The sequence below is a fragment of the Spermophilus citellus genome (genome assembly GCF_964194105.1).
Source record: "Spermophilus citellus genome assembly, chromosome: 4".
Lineage (NCBI taxonomy): Eukaryota > Metazoa > Chordata > Mammalia > Rodentia > Sciuridae > Spermophilus > Spermophilus citellus.
This window is the reverse complement of record NC_138185.1, coordinates 30,251,209-30,268,755: the sequence shown is the minus strand read 5'-3', so window position 1 is coordinate 30,268,755 and position 17,547 is coordinate 30,251,209. Positions and strand designations below refer to the sequence as shown.

The 17,547-nt window shown below is 45.4% G+C and overlaps 1 protein-coding gene across 4 annotated transcripts in view; it reads right to left on the bottom strand.

Moving 5' to 3' along the window:
- Window positions 1–225: 225 nt before the first annotated feature.
- Window positions 226–17,547, bottom strand: part of SMOX (spermine oxidase) — a 43,718-nt gene continuing 26,396 nt past the window's right edge. The window contains exons 3-10 of one of the 4 annotated variants that reach the window (XM_081289701.1): window positions 16,217–16,443; window positions 12,622–12,795; window positions 11,714–12,473; window positions 10,829–10,989; window positions 8,948–9,037; window positions 7,724–8,493; window positions 4,591–5,130; window positions 232–3,746 (exon numbers count right to left, since the gene is read on the bottom strand). In XM_081289701.1, coding sequence (XP_081145827.1) covers window positions 8,356–8,493; window positions 8,948–9,037; window positions 10,829–10,989; window positions 11,714–12,473; window positions 12,622–12,795; window positions 16,217–16,443 — 1,550 coding nt within the window. In that variant the 3' untranslated portion in view covers window positions 232–3,746; window positions 4,591–5,130; window positions 7,724–8,355. Of the gene's footprint in view, window positions 5,131–7,723; window positions 8,494–8,947; window positions 9,038–10,828; window positions 10,990–11,713; window positions 12,474–12,621; window positions 12,796–16,216; window positions 16,444–17,547 lie in introns of all 4 variants that reach the window. The other 3 variants (XM_081289702.1, XM_081289700.1, XM_081289703.1) reach the window with 3 other exon arrangements.

The window sequence follows — 17,547 nt, the reverse complement described above, 5'->3', positions numbered from 1 at the left end:
GTGGAACCTTTAGGATGTGGGACCTATTGAGAGGAAGTTAGATCATTGGGGACATGTCCTTGAAGAAGATACTGAGACCCCTTCCTGTCCCTCTCTTTGCTTCCCGGTTGCCATGAGGTGAGTCGTTTGCTCTACCACATGACGTACTGCCTCATCACAGGCCCAGAAGCAATGGGTCTACCCAACCACAGACTGAAACCTCCAAAACTCTAAGCAAAAATAATCCTTTTCTCTTTATAAGTTTATTATCCCATGTATTCTGTTACAGTAACAAGATAACACACCCTTGGTGGGGTAATGACTGGGAGAGGCACAAGGGACACTTCTGTTTCTAGTTACATGAGAAGTTCAAAATTTTACATGTTGTACACTCATGATCTATGAGTTACATATGCCATTCTATTCCAATAAATAAGTTTTTTTTTAAATGGGACCTTATTTTGTCCCCAAAAGAAGCCAGATTTACTGGGACACAGTAAATATATTCATACCAAAGACTTCTTCCTTACACCTCTATTACTTATGTCCAAACATAAAAGAATTGTATACAACCCATAAGTCCAGCTTCACTTGGGGGACAAGATAAATTCACATATTTTATTTACTGATTTAGTAAACTTAATTCTTGAAGCATAATTAAAGTTTCTCCAAAGTGAAATTCTATACTAGAAAAGTAGAAGCTATTTGTAACTAGAACACCACAACCATAAACATTTTATAAATATTTATTTATTTATTTATTTATACAAGATATTGAACCCAGGGGTGCTTAGCCACTGAACCACATGACCAGTTCTTTTCTATATTTTATTTAGGGTCTTGCTAAGTTGCTTAGGGCCTTGCTAAGTTACTGAGGCTGGCTTTGAGCTTGCAATCCTCCTGCCTCAACCTTCTGAGCCACTAGGATTACAGTTATGTACCACCGTGCCCAGCATGAATATGTATTTTTATAATAAGAGAGTGAGTTTGAATCCCCAGTAGTTATTGGGTAATTCAGAACAGAGAACTGATTTTGAAAGATCACCTAAAAATGTAGATTTGTTCTTTAGTCAATTTTGATCAATTGAGTATGTTTTGTAGCTAATAACCATTTATCTTTCAGTTCACCCTGCCCCTAAACCAAACTAATAGTGCAAGCCACATAAACACAAAGGAACTTTCTTTCCCAACTGTTATTTAAGTAAACCTTTCTGTACTAAATCCCCCACCTTCCACCCAAAACAAACTGTATTGTAGGACTACTGTGGTGTTTAGAGACATATAATTCCAAAAGCACTGTCATTAAATAATTTTTCATGTAAACACACACACAAAGTGCATGCCTGTAATCCCAGCAGTTCAGGAGCTGAGACACGAGGATTGCAAGTTCAAAGCCAGCCTCAGCAATGACGAGGTGCTAAGCAACTGTGAGACCCTGTCTTTAAATAAAATACAAAATAGGGCTTTGGATGCAGCTCAGTGATTGAGTGCCTCTAAGTATAATCCCTGGTACTGCACACTCCCCCCTCAAAAAAAAAGACACATGAAATTTCTCCTCACAGCGCCTGACATACAAAAGTAAGTCATTAGCATTTGATGGACAAACAAAAAAATGAATGAACAAACAAACACAAGAAATTACTTTAGGAACCAATAAGGCCTCCTTTTATAGTTAAGATTGTTTGTGTTGGTTCATTTGTTTGGATTTTGGAAAACTCAAGAGAATTCAGGACAGCAAGGTTTTGTTCTGATATGGCCAGCAGATGGCGCCAGAGGATGTGGGTTATAGTCCCAATAGAGCATTTGCTTCTAGAGATCCAGGAAGTGGATTATTCCTCACCTCTTAGCCATTGAGAAAGGGGGGATCAGTCTGGCCTTTTTTTGTGTGTCTCTCTCTGAAATATGAGAATCCCTCCCAACAACTGCTAGGGTGAGGACAGTGAGAATGCAGAAAAAGCAAATGTAGAAAATGCTGCTGTGAAGCTTGACTATCCAGGGAGGCAAAGAAAGGGAGGGCAGTGGGACAGACATGTAGAAATATGGATGGGAAGGATGCAGTAAAGAGATGGGGAGAGTGAGGTGGAAGAGGCAAGGCCTCTATATTTGGAACAAGGAATGCACAGGTGAAGGGTCACCCTGGAAGAGGCAGAGCCTCATCTCCCATGGTGTCAGGAGGGAGGTCCCGCAGGACAGGTGTGAAGCTGGAGAACTTGTTGACTGGGTGAGGATGTGACCTCTAAGGGGTCTACTTTGTCTATGAAGCAGGAGGCCACACTGCCTGGTGACAGTGATAAGGGTGAAGTTGTGGGGAGAGGGGAGTATGAGCAGCTTGAGAGGAGAGAGCTGACAAGGGAAAGCCATGACTGTCACCAGCACTGAAGGTGGGTCTCCGTGGTGGCACTACTTAGCTTGGTGTTTTCATTTCCTTGTTCATTCATTTTGCAAATATTTATTGATAGCCTACTATTATGCCAGGCACTATTTTGGACATACTTCATAGGCAGCAGTAAACATGAAACAAACTTACTTATAATGGGTAACATGAAATTTTATATTATAGTGAGAAGAGGGATAAGCAAATGAATAGATAAACACACACACACACACACACACACACACACACACACACACACACTAACATAAGGGAAAAGGAAACAGTCATGGGGAGAGGACAGAGAAGGGGGAGGCTGTGAAAACAGGATGCTCAGGGCAGGCTTCCCAGAGAAGTGACGTCTGAGTAGAGATCTGAAGACAGAGAGGAAGAAGCCTTGCAAATTTCTGGAGGAAAATATTCCAGACAAGAAGAACAGCCAGGGCCAATGGAAGGAGAGGGGCAGGAGGTGACAGGCAGGGGATAGATCACATAGGTAGGGTGTTGGAGATCACTTCGTCCTAGTGTGATGGCTGTTGGTGGAAACCAGGGAGACAGCAAGGCTGGACTGATATTTTAAAAGGCCCACACAGGCTAACAGGGTAGATGTGGAAGAAGGGACATCACCTAAGAGGCTACTGCAGCTATCTAGAGCACAGATGCAAGCAGTCGGAAGAGCAAATTCAGAATGTTTTGTAAGGATAGCCAACAAGATTCAGTGATGGTAAATCTAACAATCAGATGTGGTATGAAAGAACAAGATTCAGTGATGGTAAATCTAACAATCAGATGTAGTATGAAAGAAAAACAGGATGAGTCAACAATGACTCAAGGTATTTGCACAGAGCCAAATGGTGATTCCACAAATGATTCTCAAGTGGAGAAGACCAGAGGCAGCTGAAATCTGGGAAGAAGCAGAATAAAGAGTTCTGATTTGGACACATCACATCCACAGAAGATCCTGTAGGCAGTGCCATGCTGTTTTGTTTGATTTGCTTCATTTTGCTTTGCTTTGGCCAGCAGGTGTGGCTCTGTGTTTTTCTCCAGAAGCCCCTTCAGTGGCCCAGGAATAGCTGTGGCTTGATCCAGGGCTTAGGTTGACTGGCTTTAATAAAACAAGGGTCAAAAGAGTTGAAGGTACTGGAGAGAGACCAACTGTAAAACCCCAGCTCTGGAACCAATTTGAATTAGTCAGGACTGATCACAAGTGAACGAAACCTAACCCAAACTAATTTAAGCAAAGGAAGAAACCAATAGTCCAGGGTGCCATAAAGTACACTGAAGCCACTCACAAATGAGAAAGACATAAAGTGATCGAATAGCCTTGAGCTGGGGATGGAGAGATGACTGTGTGACCTCATGTTCTCCAGGTATGGTAATGGGGACAGTAGCATATCTGAGACAAAAAAAAAAAAAGAGGTTGAATCTATAGTGAAATGTAGAGGGGAACACCCCATCCAATAGATTAAATTGTACAGATACTGAGTTTATGGAAATAAAATATGCCCAACACTTTCCATTCCTGAGGTCTAGGTTTTGAACATTCCTGCAAACTCAACATCAACCAACCACCTCTAGAATCATGGAAAGTGAGAATGGTTTTTGTATCCAAACAGGGCAGTGACCAAGTCCTTCCTTTCTTATATTAAATACATAAGAAAAGTTAGATGTCCTGGTCACCTTAGCAGGGCAACCACTCTTCCCATGTGTTGATGGTTTGATTCCCTACACAAACCAGGAGTAGCCTCAACAAACAGCCTAGCCGGTCATTATAAGAAAACCCAGTCTCTTGTATCTACCATTAAGTTTGAAAGACCATTAATTAGACAGGCAATTCTCAAGAATCGAGCCAGCAGCTCCCCTTACCTCACTCTGCACCTCAGGGTTACACTTGAGCCCATTCTACTTGGTCCTGCAGGGTGACTGCCTTAGAATAAATCTCCAATGTCCCCAAAGGCCCATGCTTTGAAGGCTTGGTCACCAGCCTATGACACTACTGGGATGTGGTAGAACCTTTAAGTGGTGGAGCCAATGGAAGGAAGTTAGATCATTAGGGTATTGGGACCCCAATCCCTTCCTGTCTCTCTGTGTTTCCAGGCTACCATGAGGCCAATGTCTTCCAACATACGCTCCCACCATAATGTACTGTGTTACCACAAGCCAAAAGCAAGGGGGCCAATGAACCAAAATCTCTACAACTCTGAGCCAAAATAAACCTTTCTTCCTCTTAAGTTAATTACCTCAGGTATTTTGTCCCAGCAACAGAAAGCTGACTAACAGTGGCTCAAACCAGAGGTGTTCCAGTGCTATACTTGTGGGAGGGGCAGACTGCAGGCAGTTCCCATAAAGTAGACGATAACTCATTGTCATATAGCAGCAAAGTCAGGAAGAGATAGTGCCCCAAATGTTCCTTCTGAGGGCACATTTCTGAGGCTTCCACAAAGCCACAACTGAATGCTGTGACTATGGATTCCCTGATGCCCAAAGCACAAGAAACCAACCAAGTCCACATAGAATCCAGTGCAGGAAAGAACTTTTCTCTCCAGGTGACCTTTCAGGCAATGGGAACTATATGGCAATGCTGGCAAGGGTGATGGCCTGAGCATGCCACATTTGATAGATCCCTTTGGTTGTCCATCAATGTTTGCTTGTCCACATCTGCTTCAGGAACTTAGTCGCCACATGGAATGCATCCTGTGTCCTGGGCGTGTCTAGCTGTTCCACGCTGATGAAGGGTTCTTGTTCCTCTTTGTTCATCTGCCTGGAATCTGCTTTTCGAGCTGTAAATCATAAACGCTACCTACATTATGCAATTATTTGAGGTGGAACAGCACATTGGAGGGCTGGATGCTTTGGCAACTCTCCAGGGCCACCCCTCCTCCAACCTGACCCCTCCTGTGTGTCTCAAGGGTCCCTGTTGGCTTCCTCCCAGGGTGGTTCCCACTCCCACAAGATCACATCCTCTCTAAACTGTGTGGCCTTGCTCAGCCGCACACAAGTCCTTCTGGGAACCTCGATTTCCTCTGTTATGAAACACTCCCCGCCTCTCTTGAACATCTGCAGGCACTGAGAGGATGAGGGGACACACAGAATAATGGATCAAATAAACAGGGACATTCTATATGAATTCAAGGTCAACCCTTATCATTGAGTAGCCAATGGGCCTAAGTAGGTCCCTCCTCCCTTTATCGGATCTTAGAATGCTTTGTCTCTGCCAAGGAAGAAATTAGCTAGACCAACGCAGCACATTTTGGGTTGGGTGGGTTGGGATAATGGGGAGGAAGTCTTTAGACCCTACTTTAATCTTTTAAATTAAGTCACACAATACAAAAATATGCATAAATATTCAGTATGTGACTTGCATTTTTACCAATGCATGAACTCCTGTTAACTATGCCCATCTCCTCGCTGCTAATGCCATAGCTTCATTTTGCAAGTTCTTAAACTTTATATAAAAGAAATCATCCAGGACATAGCCTTGTGTCTGGATTTTTCCATTCAACAATAAACCATGTCTTTGAGATAATCCACATTGTTGCAAACAGTCATTTATTTTATTCTATTGCTAAGTAGTATTCCATTGTTTGAATGTACTACAGTTCATCCATTTTTTCTATGGGTGGACAGCTGGGATGATTCCAGTTTCTAGTTATTGTAAACTTCACTGCTATGAAAATTTTGGTACACATCTTTTGTGGGCATCTGCACTCAGATTTCTCTTGGATGGAAATCAGGGGGGAAATGCTAGCAAGCACAAGACCAGCCTTGGTAGAATCAGTCACACAGCCTCCCAGGGAGGCTGTGCCCATGTCCACCCTCTCTGGCAATGGCTTCAGATTGCTTTGGTGGCTTCAATCTCTTTTCTTCATCAAGTACAATACAATAGAATGAGCCTGACTGTGGGGTCAGGCAGATCTCAGTGCATGTCTCAGTATCACTACCTACCTGGGTGACAATGGGCACACTTATTAACCACTCTGAGACTTCACTTACCCTCAGGGATCAGTCACTCTTCCAGCCAAAGTTGGCATCCATAACAAATCAAGAGACAATGTGCCCATCATTTATGACTGACACTCTGCCAGAGGGTGACTGGCACCAAGTGAATGTTCTCTCCCTCCCTCTTACCCATACCTGACATGGAGTCACCAAAGAAACATTTCCCACCCTCTCATCCCCATGGAGTCCCTTACAATTCCTATGCCTGTGACCCCGAGAACCTGTATTACTTTCTTCCCCCATATTTATGCCATGGGTTTACTTCTGTCCATCCCACTGCAGTTGGTGGGAAAAACCAGGAGCTGGGGAGGGTGAGAGGTGGACAGGTGCCTCCAAGGCACGAAGTCGGAAGGAGTCAGACCTGCTTTAACCAAAGTAATGTCTAAATTTACATTGTCTGTTTAAGTACTACTGTGGAAAGATGTCCAGTGTATACTGTTAATCTAAAAAAGCAAAATAAAGGACAGGATGAATACTTTGGCACTTTTGTATAAAAAGAAGGAAAAGTATCTTAATATTGACACATCTAAGAAGAGAAACACCTGACATAATAGCAAGGGTATATGGAGGGGCAATGGTGATTCTGGACAGGTATAACAAGGATTGTTTCACCAGGTTCAGTGACATATACCTGTAATACCAGCAGCTCAGGAGGCTGAGGCAGGAAGATCACAAGTTCAGGCCCACCTCACCAACTTAGCAAGGTCCTGGATAACTTAGCAAGACCCATTTCAAAATAAAAAATTAAAAGAACTGGGGATGTGGCTCAGTGATTAAGCACCCCTGGGTCCAAACCCCAGTACCCCCCCCTCAAAAAAATATACAATTCAAAGGGCTTTTGGGCTTGAATCACATGAATACATTCCTCTGTTCAAAAAAAAAATGTTATATATATATATATATATATATAATTTTTAAGTTATGCCAGCAGATGGGTATGGATCCTTGGCAAAAATTCTATAAACACTTCTCGAGGATAAACTCAGGTATGTGCATGTGTGTATGTAGGTTCATGTTATGTGTAGGTACATGGATGGAGGCTGTATGTCTACATGTGCACAAGAAGCACCTATAGGTGTGTGGGTGGAGTATAAGTGCGGGGACATATTCCACTCAGCAAAAAGAAAAGAAAATTCTATCCCCACCTCCCATAAGTGGCAGATCCTTGGAACACAGCAGATGGGTCACACTCAGGATATCTCCCTGCCACCAAAAAAGAAAAAAAAAATGGTCATGTTATCCACATTCTCAGAGGCTCAAAAGACACCTCTGCAAGGGCCAGATCCACCACCCTGTGACCAGCAACAGATTAACAATGAACACATCTGAGCCTGGCAGGGAGCCACAAGTGGGGTCTCCACACATGGAACTCACCTCACTCCATGCAGTTCATCATGCAATTAAGCTCCAAGAAGTCTGGCAAAGGGCCATGAAGCAGACCTAGGCCCATCCTGAAGGAGCCAGCACTGGGCAGGGTGAGGCCTATATTCCTGAGGAACCTCTCTGTTTAGACACAAATACGGTGAGGGGGACATCCCCTCCAGTAAACGCAAGCACCTACCATTCTGGGGACATCGTCAGGCCATGGTTCCCCCCACCAACCCCCCCTCAAAGGAGGTGTGATTAAAAACACACACGCAGAGGCTGAGGAGAACTGAGGAGAGAAGCTGAGGAGCACAGGAAGGGTGGCCTCTTTTATTATCCCAAAATGCAAAGTATTGAAGGCACTTGCAATAACAAGGAGGGAGAAGGGGAGGTGCAGGAGTCAGCATCCCAGCACAGAGGTAAATCAACGGGCCCCACAGGGTCACCACCTGGTCTGGAGAAAAGGAACAGCTACAGGGCTGGGTTTGAGGCCAGCCAGATTATCTAGCTCTACCAAAGATTAAAATCCATTCTACAGAGGATTGGGAAGTTAGGGGCACAAGGGGGCAAGGGGCAGGGGCTGGCAGTCACGAGTTAGTTGTTCTTTAAGGAACATGCTCGCTAGGCAGTGAGGATAGCCCTCAGGTCCCCTGCTGGAAGAGGTCTCGGTACATCTCGATGAGACGAGCAGCCTCGCGCTGGCCAGAGAGCAGAGCACCATGGGTGGTGGAGTAGTACTTGCGGTGAGTGGCCTCACCAGAGAACAGCACCTGCATGGGCTGGGTAGGGGGAAGGGGAAGTGAGGATGAAGGAGCAGCAGAGGCCAAAGGGCTTCTTGAATGCCCCAGAACCCTCATCCCTACCACAAATCACAGAAGAATGGGCAGGCATCTAAGATGCAGGTTCTGCTGCTTCCACAGGATGAGGAGCTACACATCCCACCTGGTCACCTTCCCCTCTTTCTTCCCCAAACATCCAGACCTTGGTTCTTTCTAACCTGAGGCTATTAGAAGTCCAGGCTCTGCAGTCTCAAATGCTCTGTGAGCCTCTTAGTAGCAAACAGGGCAAGGGGTTTAACCTCCCTGAGCCTTGATTTTTTCTCACTGGCCCAATGTGTTTGTACCTCCTACTTCTGAGGGTGGTTACAAGGACTGAGTGATATCATGGATCTAAAGCACTTAGAACCTGGAAGAACATAAGCATATGATAAAGTCAGGTGGTGATTTAACAAACCTTTATGGAGCCCCTATCAAGGTCCAGGGACTGTTCTGGGCACTTGGATGATAAAAGGTGAGCAGGCTGCTGCTTTGTGGTGCTTCCATGCTGGTGGGGAAGCCAGACATGAAACCCAATTACTAAACAACGGTCATACATGATGTGGTAGGTGTTTGGGTGAGGTGCCAATGGCTCAGAAAAGAGGCCTGGTGGATCCCACAGAGTTTCCCAGAGGAGAGGACCTTTGGGCCAGTTCTCAGAAGATGCTGGATGAATAGAGGCAAAGAACATTCAGAGAAAGGTAAAAGTGGGAGCAAAAAATGCTCCACACTGGGGGGAAAGTGCAATTTTTTGTATATCCAGGAATCAACCTGGAGAAAGCAGGCTCTCTTGGTAAAGTCCAGGCAAAGTTCAAGTTCTTGCATCCCAAGCTTGTGTGTGGACTTTATTCTGGTGCCTTTCAAACTACAAATGCCAAGGCATCAGCTGTGGAGCCTGATCAAATGCAGGTTTTTAATCCATCATTTCTTGGGGGCACTGAGAATGTGCTTTCCTAATAAGTTCCCTAAGATGTAGCTATATCCCACCAACAAGAAACCCATAGAGGTTGTTAAACAGAAGAGGTGGCAGGAAGGATGTTGTAGCAGACACCTGTTCTCACATCCACCCTTTCTCCTCTATCTCCTCAATTATAAAGCCCTAGTTTTTAATTGGGCCAGATGTCATCCCAAATAAAAATGATGTGGCCCAGCCTCTCCATCATCAAGGTGTGGTCACATGACAAAGTACTGGCCAATGAGATGCAAATGCATGGTTGCTTAGAGATCCATGTCTCAGCTCCAAGGGATTCCCCTTTTTTGCCCATCTGCCTTTCCTTCTTCTACACTAAGAGGCAGATGTAAGATCCAGAGCCTCTGCACCCTTCTTGGACCATAAGGTGGCCCTGAAGATAAAAGTCAGTAACTAATAATACTAGGTCCTGAGGCCTACCTCCAGATTTCCTTTTGTGTGCTGGAAGTAAAGTTGTCTTGTTTAAGCCACAGTTATTTTTGTTTTACTTTGCCTTTTTACATGCACTAGTCCTGAGGCAGGTGATAAGAGGTTTACTTTTTGCAAAGATGGCTATGGCAGTGGTAGGGACCTCTCTGAGACCCCTTTCCTTTCTCCCTCTGAGCATAGCAGGGCAGACACAGTGTACCTTGGTTGACTGAAATTTCTTTCACCGATTTTCCAAAGAATTGTTTTAAATTTAATTCTGTGGGGGTTTTAACATTTATTGTTATATGTACACTTAGTTGGGAAAACTAAAAATCCACTTTGTGGAAACAAAAATATATATTTCTCTCAAATTTACCTTTTTTTTTAGTGTACGGGTGACATAATTTTGGAGTGGGTCGTGTTCTTAATTTTATTTTCTAAAACATGGTGGGAAAATATTTCCATTGAATCAGTGCTATCCAATAGAACATTCTATGACACTGAAAAATTCTATAGCTGCATAATCCAATAGGATAGCCCCTTGCCACATGTGGCTATTAAATTTGAAATGTGACTAATGCATTCAAGAAATGAAATTTTTAATTTATTAATTTAAATTCTGGTTAATTTAAATCAAATATGACTAACTGCTACCATATTAACTAACAGAATGAAATGGCTCAGTTTTTATCATCCCAAGAAAGCATTTAAAGTTTCAATTTGATTCCATTTTTTTTTCTTCCAGATGTTAAGCGCACACTGTCTTGTTTTCTCTTTCATTATAGGTGCCACTCCACTGCTGCCTGACTTTAGCACACCTTAGTGAACACTACCTCATACCCTTCCTCAACCTGGACCAGACACACACAAAATACCCACACACCCACTCCCAGGCCTCTCACCAAACACATCCCCACTCACCGCTGTCTTAGAGCTCTCGGTGTAGGGCAGGGGCTTGGCCAGCTTCTCCACATCTGCCCCGCTTGAGCCCACCTGTGTGTATGAATAAGAACCTCGGAAGTAGGGGTTGCTGCCCCAGGCTGAGCGCAGGATTCGCCGAGGTTTTGGAATGTTGGGGTTCCCTGTTGGGGAGTCAGAAGAGCCAAGAGGAGGAAGGATAAGAAAAAAGGCTGCATACATACAGAAGGCATCCCAGAATGAACAACTCCACCCCACCTCCAGGGCTCCAGGAATATCAGGCTGCCTGGAGAAGGCACTGAGGGTGGAGGAGGAGGGAGGGAGGGAGGCCCACTCATCACCTCTGGGTGACCCCCAGCAAAACATTCCATCTCTCAGGGTCCTAATTTTCCTATCTTAAAAATAACTACGGGAGCTGGGAATGTAGCTCAGTTGGTACAGCATTAGCCTAGCACAAGGCTGGGGTTTAATCCCCAGCACTGCAAAAAAAAAAAAAAAAAAAAAAAAAAAATTACAGATAATCATATTTCCCATCTAATGTCAGGGGTCCCTGTTAAATTCTCCCGGAAATATGTGTAGAGAATGTTTCACTAAAACAATCAGATTATAAAAATCAAATCCAACTCTTAGGAAGACCATGGGAAAGGAATGGGCAGTGTTTTTGCCATCAGTCCTTAGAAGGGGAAGAAAACACAGTACCCATTGAGAGTTTCATGCTCTGAAGTGAGAGTGTCAGCAATTTAGGAGCCAAGCTGGTGCCCTGCAGTGGCTCCCGGTGCCCACAGCCATCTGGGTTTCACAGTCTGGGGGCGGGGGAGAGCTGCCAAGGGTCTCCCGGGGAAGCTGGCTGAGGAAGGGGTCAGGTGGAAAGGGCGGCAGAGGGCACACCTGTGAACTGACGCAGCATCTCCGTGCAGATCTCAGCCACCGCCTCATCATCGCACTTCTCCATGACGAGGGCCTCCTCCCCGCAGATCCAGCCACTCAGCACGTGGCCATAGCGCTCAGGCGGGTAGAGGACATCGAAGCCGCAGATCTTGCGATACCAGAGCTCCGGTGGGTAGGTGAGGGTGCGGCTCTCGGCCTCGTCCTCCCACACGAACTGCAGGCTGTTGCACTCTGGGCCCCAGAAGGGCTCCTCGAATTCAAGGAAGATCTTGTCGGTGGTGCCGATGCCCAGGCGGTGAATGGCAGCCACCTTCTCTGCCGGCAGGCCTGGCTGGAAGAAGCTGGTGTACTGCCTCTTCAGCACGCCCAGCGACACCGTCACGATCACGTGGTCCGCTGGGATCACCTCGCAGTCCTCGCACTCCACCAACACCGGCCACTGCTCATCCTCATCCCATCTGCCCCCCTGGGGACCCACTCCACTCTGACCAACCTCCCCGGTGTCATGATTATGGTCGCCCTCAACCCGGGGCTCAATCTCAGGGCCCCGAGGGCGGGCTGAGGCCTGGTCCCAGTGAATGCAACGGACCGGTTTCCCCAACTGGATGACGTGGGAGGGGATGCCCTCAGCCAGCAGCTCTACAACCCGCATGAAGCCTGAGGGAATGATGTGGTGGGCACCGGGGATCTCCGTCCACTCCCCAAAGGCGCTCAGGGACACCTCGTCTATGCTGTGTGAGCTGCTCTCACAGCTCTCCACCTGTGGGAGGACCCAGAGAGAAGCCAATGACACCAGAGCCAGGCTGGGCAAAGAACAAGAACTCTGGGCAGCACAGCCCTCCTCAGACCCAGACTCCCCCAGAATCAGGCTTCTTCACTCTGACAGCTGTACTTGATAGCAAAGATACCTTCAGGTACTGCTGGATCATGGCAAGCTTCAGGCGCTTGGTGGCCTCCGGATCGTCAGGGTCATCCCTGATGCGATTGCGCACCTCCTCCCGGGTGAACACCCCCACGCTGTTTTGACTCTCAGCGTTGACTGGTTTACCATGCCGGAAGAACTCCTGGGTCAAGTTATAGACCTGCCAGAGAGACCCCAGGAAACTCACACTCCCTCATTGCACCTCCACCCCCAAATGAAAGGAGCCCAATTTGAAAGTGACAGCTACCAGGTGGTCCCTGGATGTGCTGAGCCCTTGACCTCTGCATGAAGGAGCACCTGCTAAGCAGACTGGGAATGGCAGGCTGCCCTAGGCCACCTTAATGTGGATTAATCTTGCCAAAGGGAGCAACAAGGAGAGAGAAAGTTCAAGAGATGACTCTGAAAAGACAGGCAGGGGCTGGGACATCAAGGACTAAGCCTTAATCTAAAAAATCTGTCAGCAGGAAGACAGCAAGATCCCCCACCCACTGCTGTCATTCCCAGGACACTGGCAAATGTGGGCTCCTGGGCTGCACATCTGCAGCTGAGCTGACTAGGGGTGTGCTTCCTTTCCTACAGTGAGTTCAGATTCAGTCAGCACACATCTGGGAGAACAATGTGTGCCCTGCACCCCAGCCCTGGGACAGGCCCTGGGGCCACAGAGTCAAGGGAGGTGACAAAGCCTACTGAGATCACCACTCCCCACCCCCACCATTCCACTCAAGGGAAAGGCCTCCACAAGAGATAGAAACATGAATTAAACATGTCTTGTAAGTATAAATTATACAAAAGAAAATGAGTTAAATTATTCGTTTGTCCTCTCTGCAGTCACAAGATCCTGGGTGTTTGGCCTTAACTGGAGTCCTCAGCAAATTCCTCACACCAGACCACTGCCAAGGCGTCAGGATCTCAACTACCTCCCCCTCCCTGGGGTTTTTCCTTGAGTGATTAGCAACATGGTAGCCCATCCTTAGCTCATGTTGATTGACTAGAGGCCAAAACCCAACTGAGGAGTAAGGAATATTGCCTTTCTTTGTGTCTACCACCGCTGAGGACAGCCTTAACTTGAACTTGAGTTTGTCATGTAGGTACAGTCTCCTCCCCTAGGTTAAATAATGGCTTCCTGATGTGATTCCTGGAAATGGGACAGGTCAAAGGTAGCTAATACTAACCCCACCTTTTTTTGGAGGGATACAGGAATTGAACCCAGGGACACTTAACCATTGAACGATATCCCTGGCTTTTCTTTTTTTTTTTTTTTTTGTGACAGGTTCTCACTAAGTTGTTTAGGGCCTCACTAAGTTGCTGAGGCTGGCTTTGAACTTGAGATCCTCCTGCCTTAGCCTTCCAAACTACTGGAATTGCAGGCATGTGCCACCACACCTAGCTACCTCAGTTCTTATTAAGCACTTTTCACTGGGATCTCATTTAATCCTTACAACATTAAGAAGTAGGTACAACCATGTCCTTTTTACAAATAAGGAAAGTAAAGGTCTGAGAGGTTCAATAACTTGCTCAAGATTACATAGCTAGGCCAGGCCCAGTGGCACACACCTGTAATCCCAGCGGTTCAGGAGGTTGAAGCAGGAGGATCTCGAGTTCAAAGCCAGCCTCAGCAACTTTGTGAGGCCCTAAGCAACTCAGTGAGAACCAGTTTCTAAATAAAATACAAAAAAGGGCTGGGGATGTAGCTCAGTGGTTAAGTGTCCCTGGGTTCAATCTCCAGTACCCCCCCCCCAAAAAATTACATAGCTAATAAATACTATAACTGATATTTGAATCAAGATCATCATCAAGGAAATCCTAACCTCATGGTTATGCTTCAACCTTCAGACCCAAAGCATCATGACCCAGATTGATAAACTGATAACCTTCTTTATCTACCCTATTTTCCATAACTCATACCCTTGACTTTCAAAAATCAAATGGACCGGCACAAGTTGACGATGATCTACATTTTTTTTTTTTTTTTGGTACTGATTATTGAACCCAGAGGCACTTTACCACTGAGCCACATCCCTGGCCCTTTTTATTTTTTTATTCTGAGACAAGATCTCACTAAGTTTCTTAAGGTCTTGCTAAATTGATGGGGCTGGCTTCAAACTTGCAGTCCTCCTGCCTCAGCCTCCCAAGCTGCTGAAATTATAGGTGTACAATCCCTGTAATCCCCAGGAATACCACACCCAGCTGATGATCTACTTTTAAGGACATTTAAAAGAGCAAGGTTTGGGAATGCAGCTCAGTGGTAAAGCATATGCCTAGCATGTGCTAGTCTCTGGGCTTGAACCCCAGTGCTGGGGCAGTGGTAGGTCGGGGGAGGTCATGGTCCTGAAAGTCATTTTCAAGAAGCATCCATGCTTGAAGCACTCCAATAGCCTGGGAATCAGGGTGTAGACCAGGAAGGTCTACCTTGAAGAATACTAGTCCTTATCTGATCGATAATAATTCAACCTCTCTGCAGTGAGTGAAAACACATAATACCAAGGAACTATACAGAAAATATACTGCCAGTGCCTACAGAGAAAACACTTTGTGTCCCTGTCCTCCACACAGCAGGGACTTCCAAAGCAAGAGATTAGAAAATGCACAAAAGGTGCTTGCTGGCCCATTTGCTGTCCTAGATGGAGTAAAAAGGGTCATTACATTACAAATGCCAGGCTATCAGAAAACAAGGTCTATACATTACCTTGCCTGTTCAGTACAGTTCACAGCACCACTGAAAGATACTAAGAACATTAACAATTTTTTAAAAACCTGAATAATTCAAGGATGTATGCCATTGCTACCTCTAACATTAGACTGCGATACTAACCAGTGCAATATGGTAAGAAAAATATTCTGAGGCTATGCACCTAATACAATAATCACCAGACACCTGTAGCAACTTAAAATTAAATATTTAGCTTCTCAGTTATACCAGCTACATTTCAAGTGCTCAAAAGCCACATGTGGCTAGTGACTACCCTATTGGATAGTGCAGATTTAAAATATATCCATCACTGTGAAAATGTTCTACTAGACAACTCTGCCCTAAGGATTAGAAAGAAAAAAGACAAAATTTTCATTTTCATGTAGTACCTAAAGTTCAGAAATATTCATAGAATATAACCTAGTATATTAACAGTTACATTATGGAATACAAATTAGTATATTAGTAGATATACTAATTTGTATTCCATAATGTAACTAGATATTATTAGAATCAAAATATTAATTCAGCAAGGAAGTTAAACTCAATATATAAAAATCAGTTCTACTGCTACATACTGTGAATAATTAGAAAATAAAATTTTAAGAGTATCCAAAAACAATCATAGAAAACACTGCCACCCAAGTATTTTCTAATAACACTAACAAAAGATGTTTAAGGCCATTTTGAAGAAATATTTAATCATGTGCATCAAGTTTGACTTGCCTAGTACCTCTCCACTCATTATTTGCATTTTATTCTCAAACTGTCCTTCCTTTCCAAAGGTAGGCCCCACAGTGTGCAAATACACACAACTAGGATCATAGGAGATCCCGTAGGTCTCCCAACTCCTCCCACCCTCCCCACACCCTGTTGCCTGACCAACCCTCACCTCGTTGTATAAATCGCTGAATTCCTCAACCACGTCCTTGGGGATCCTGCGGCCACGGTTGGTAAGGTAGCAGGCCACCCCATTCTTGGAGTAGAGGCTGATACGGCCCACGCTGCGCTCCCCATCAGTTGTCTCTTCCAAGAGGCCATTGGCTTCTGCTAGATGATAGACAGGATTCCCCTGGGAGCCATGGATCCAGGTAGCTCCCAGCTCAAAGGTGGCGTGTCCTAATGGCAACAACAATAGGCCCTTAGAGGGGCAGGAATTTCTTTAGACAGGGCCTGAACACTGCCTCCTCTTCTTCCTCCAAGGGAATCCTCCCAACCTCAAGAACAGGACAAGAAAGGGCTCAGCGTCCTCTGATAACCTACTAAAGACTTCAGGGAAAAGTTCCCAGTGAAACCCACTTTACAGCTAAGAGAAGAGCCACCCAGAATGATTCAGGATGGGAACAGTTAGAAGGCTCTCCATTTCCAGTCCAACCTTTTTCCAAAATAACACCAGATACCAGACCTCCCTCCTCCCTGGCGCCTCCCTGCTCGAGAGGAAAACTGTGGACACCTGGGCACCCAAGTTAAGTAAAGGACCAAGATCCTCATCCAGCCTTACTCCAACTCCTCAATACCATCATCACCCCAGGGTCTAAGTCCTTCTCCCAGATAGAAAAAGGCCCCTTCCAAATGGGGAGGAGAGAGAGGGCCAACATTCCAGTTTGAAAGATTCCTCCTTAGAGAAATCTAAACCAGATCTCCAGGGGGAAATAAGCCTTCTAATCCTTTAGCACAGGGGGCAGAGATTCTCTGGTTAGAGCATCTATTTGAGGTGGCTGGAAGGTCACTCCTGGGTCCAAGTTGGGACAGCTCTGGGAAATGGTTCTATTTTCCACCTCCAGCCAAAGTCTAGACTTTGGCATGCTGTCTCTCTGCCTGAGCCTCAGTTTCCTCTTCTAATGCTTCAAGGACCATGGTACATTCATTTCCTTCCCTACTTAGTTCCAGAGAAGTCAAAACAATGCAAAGAGGATAGAAACATTTTTGGTGTTTTGTTTTTGCACACTGGTTCAAGATGTATGTGGTAAATTTCTTGCCAAGGTGGTCACAAAAAACCATCCTATCCTTGTAAACATGCCCCTTGGCAACATGACTTTGCCATTTCTCCCATCAAGAGGTGGAGTCCTTTTCCCCACCCCTGGAATCTGGGCTGGACTCATGCCTTGCTTTGATTAGTAGAATATGGTGAAAATGATATTTGTGGCTTCAGAGCCAAGGCCTCAAGGGACCTCGTGGCTTCTACTCTCACCCTCTAGAATGTAACAACCATGGTGCAGGGGG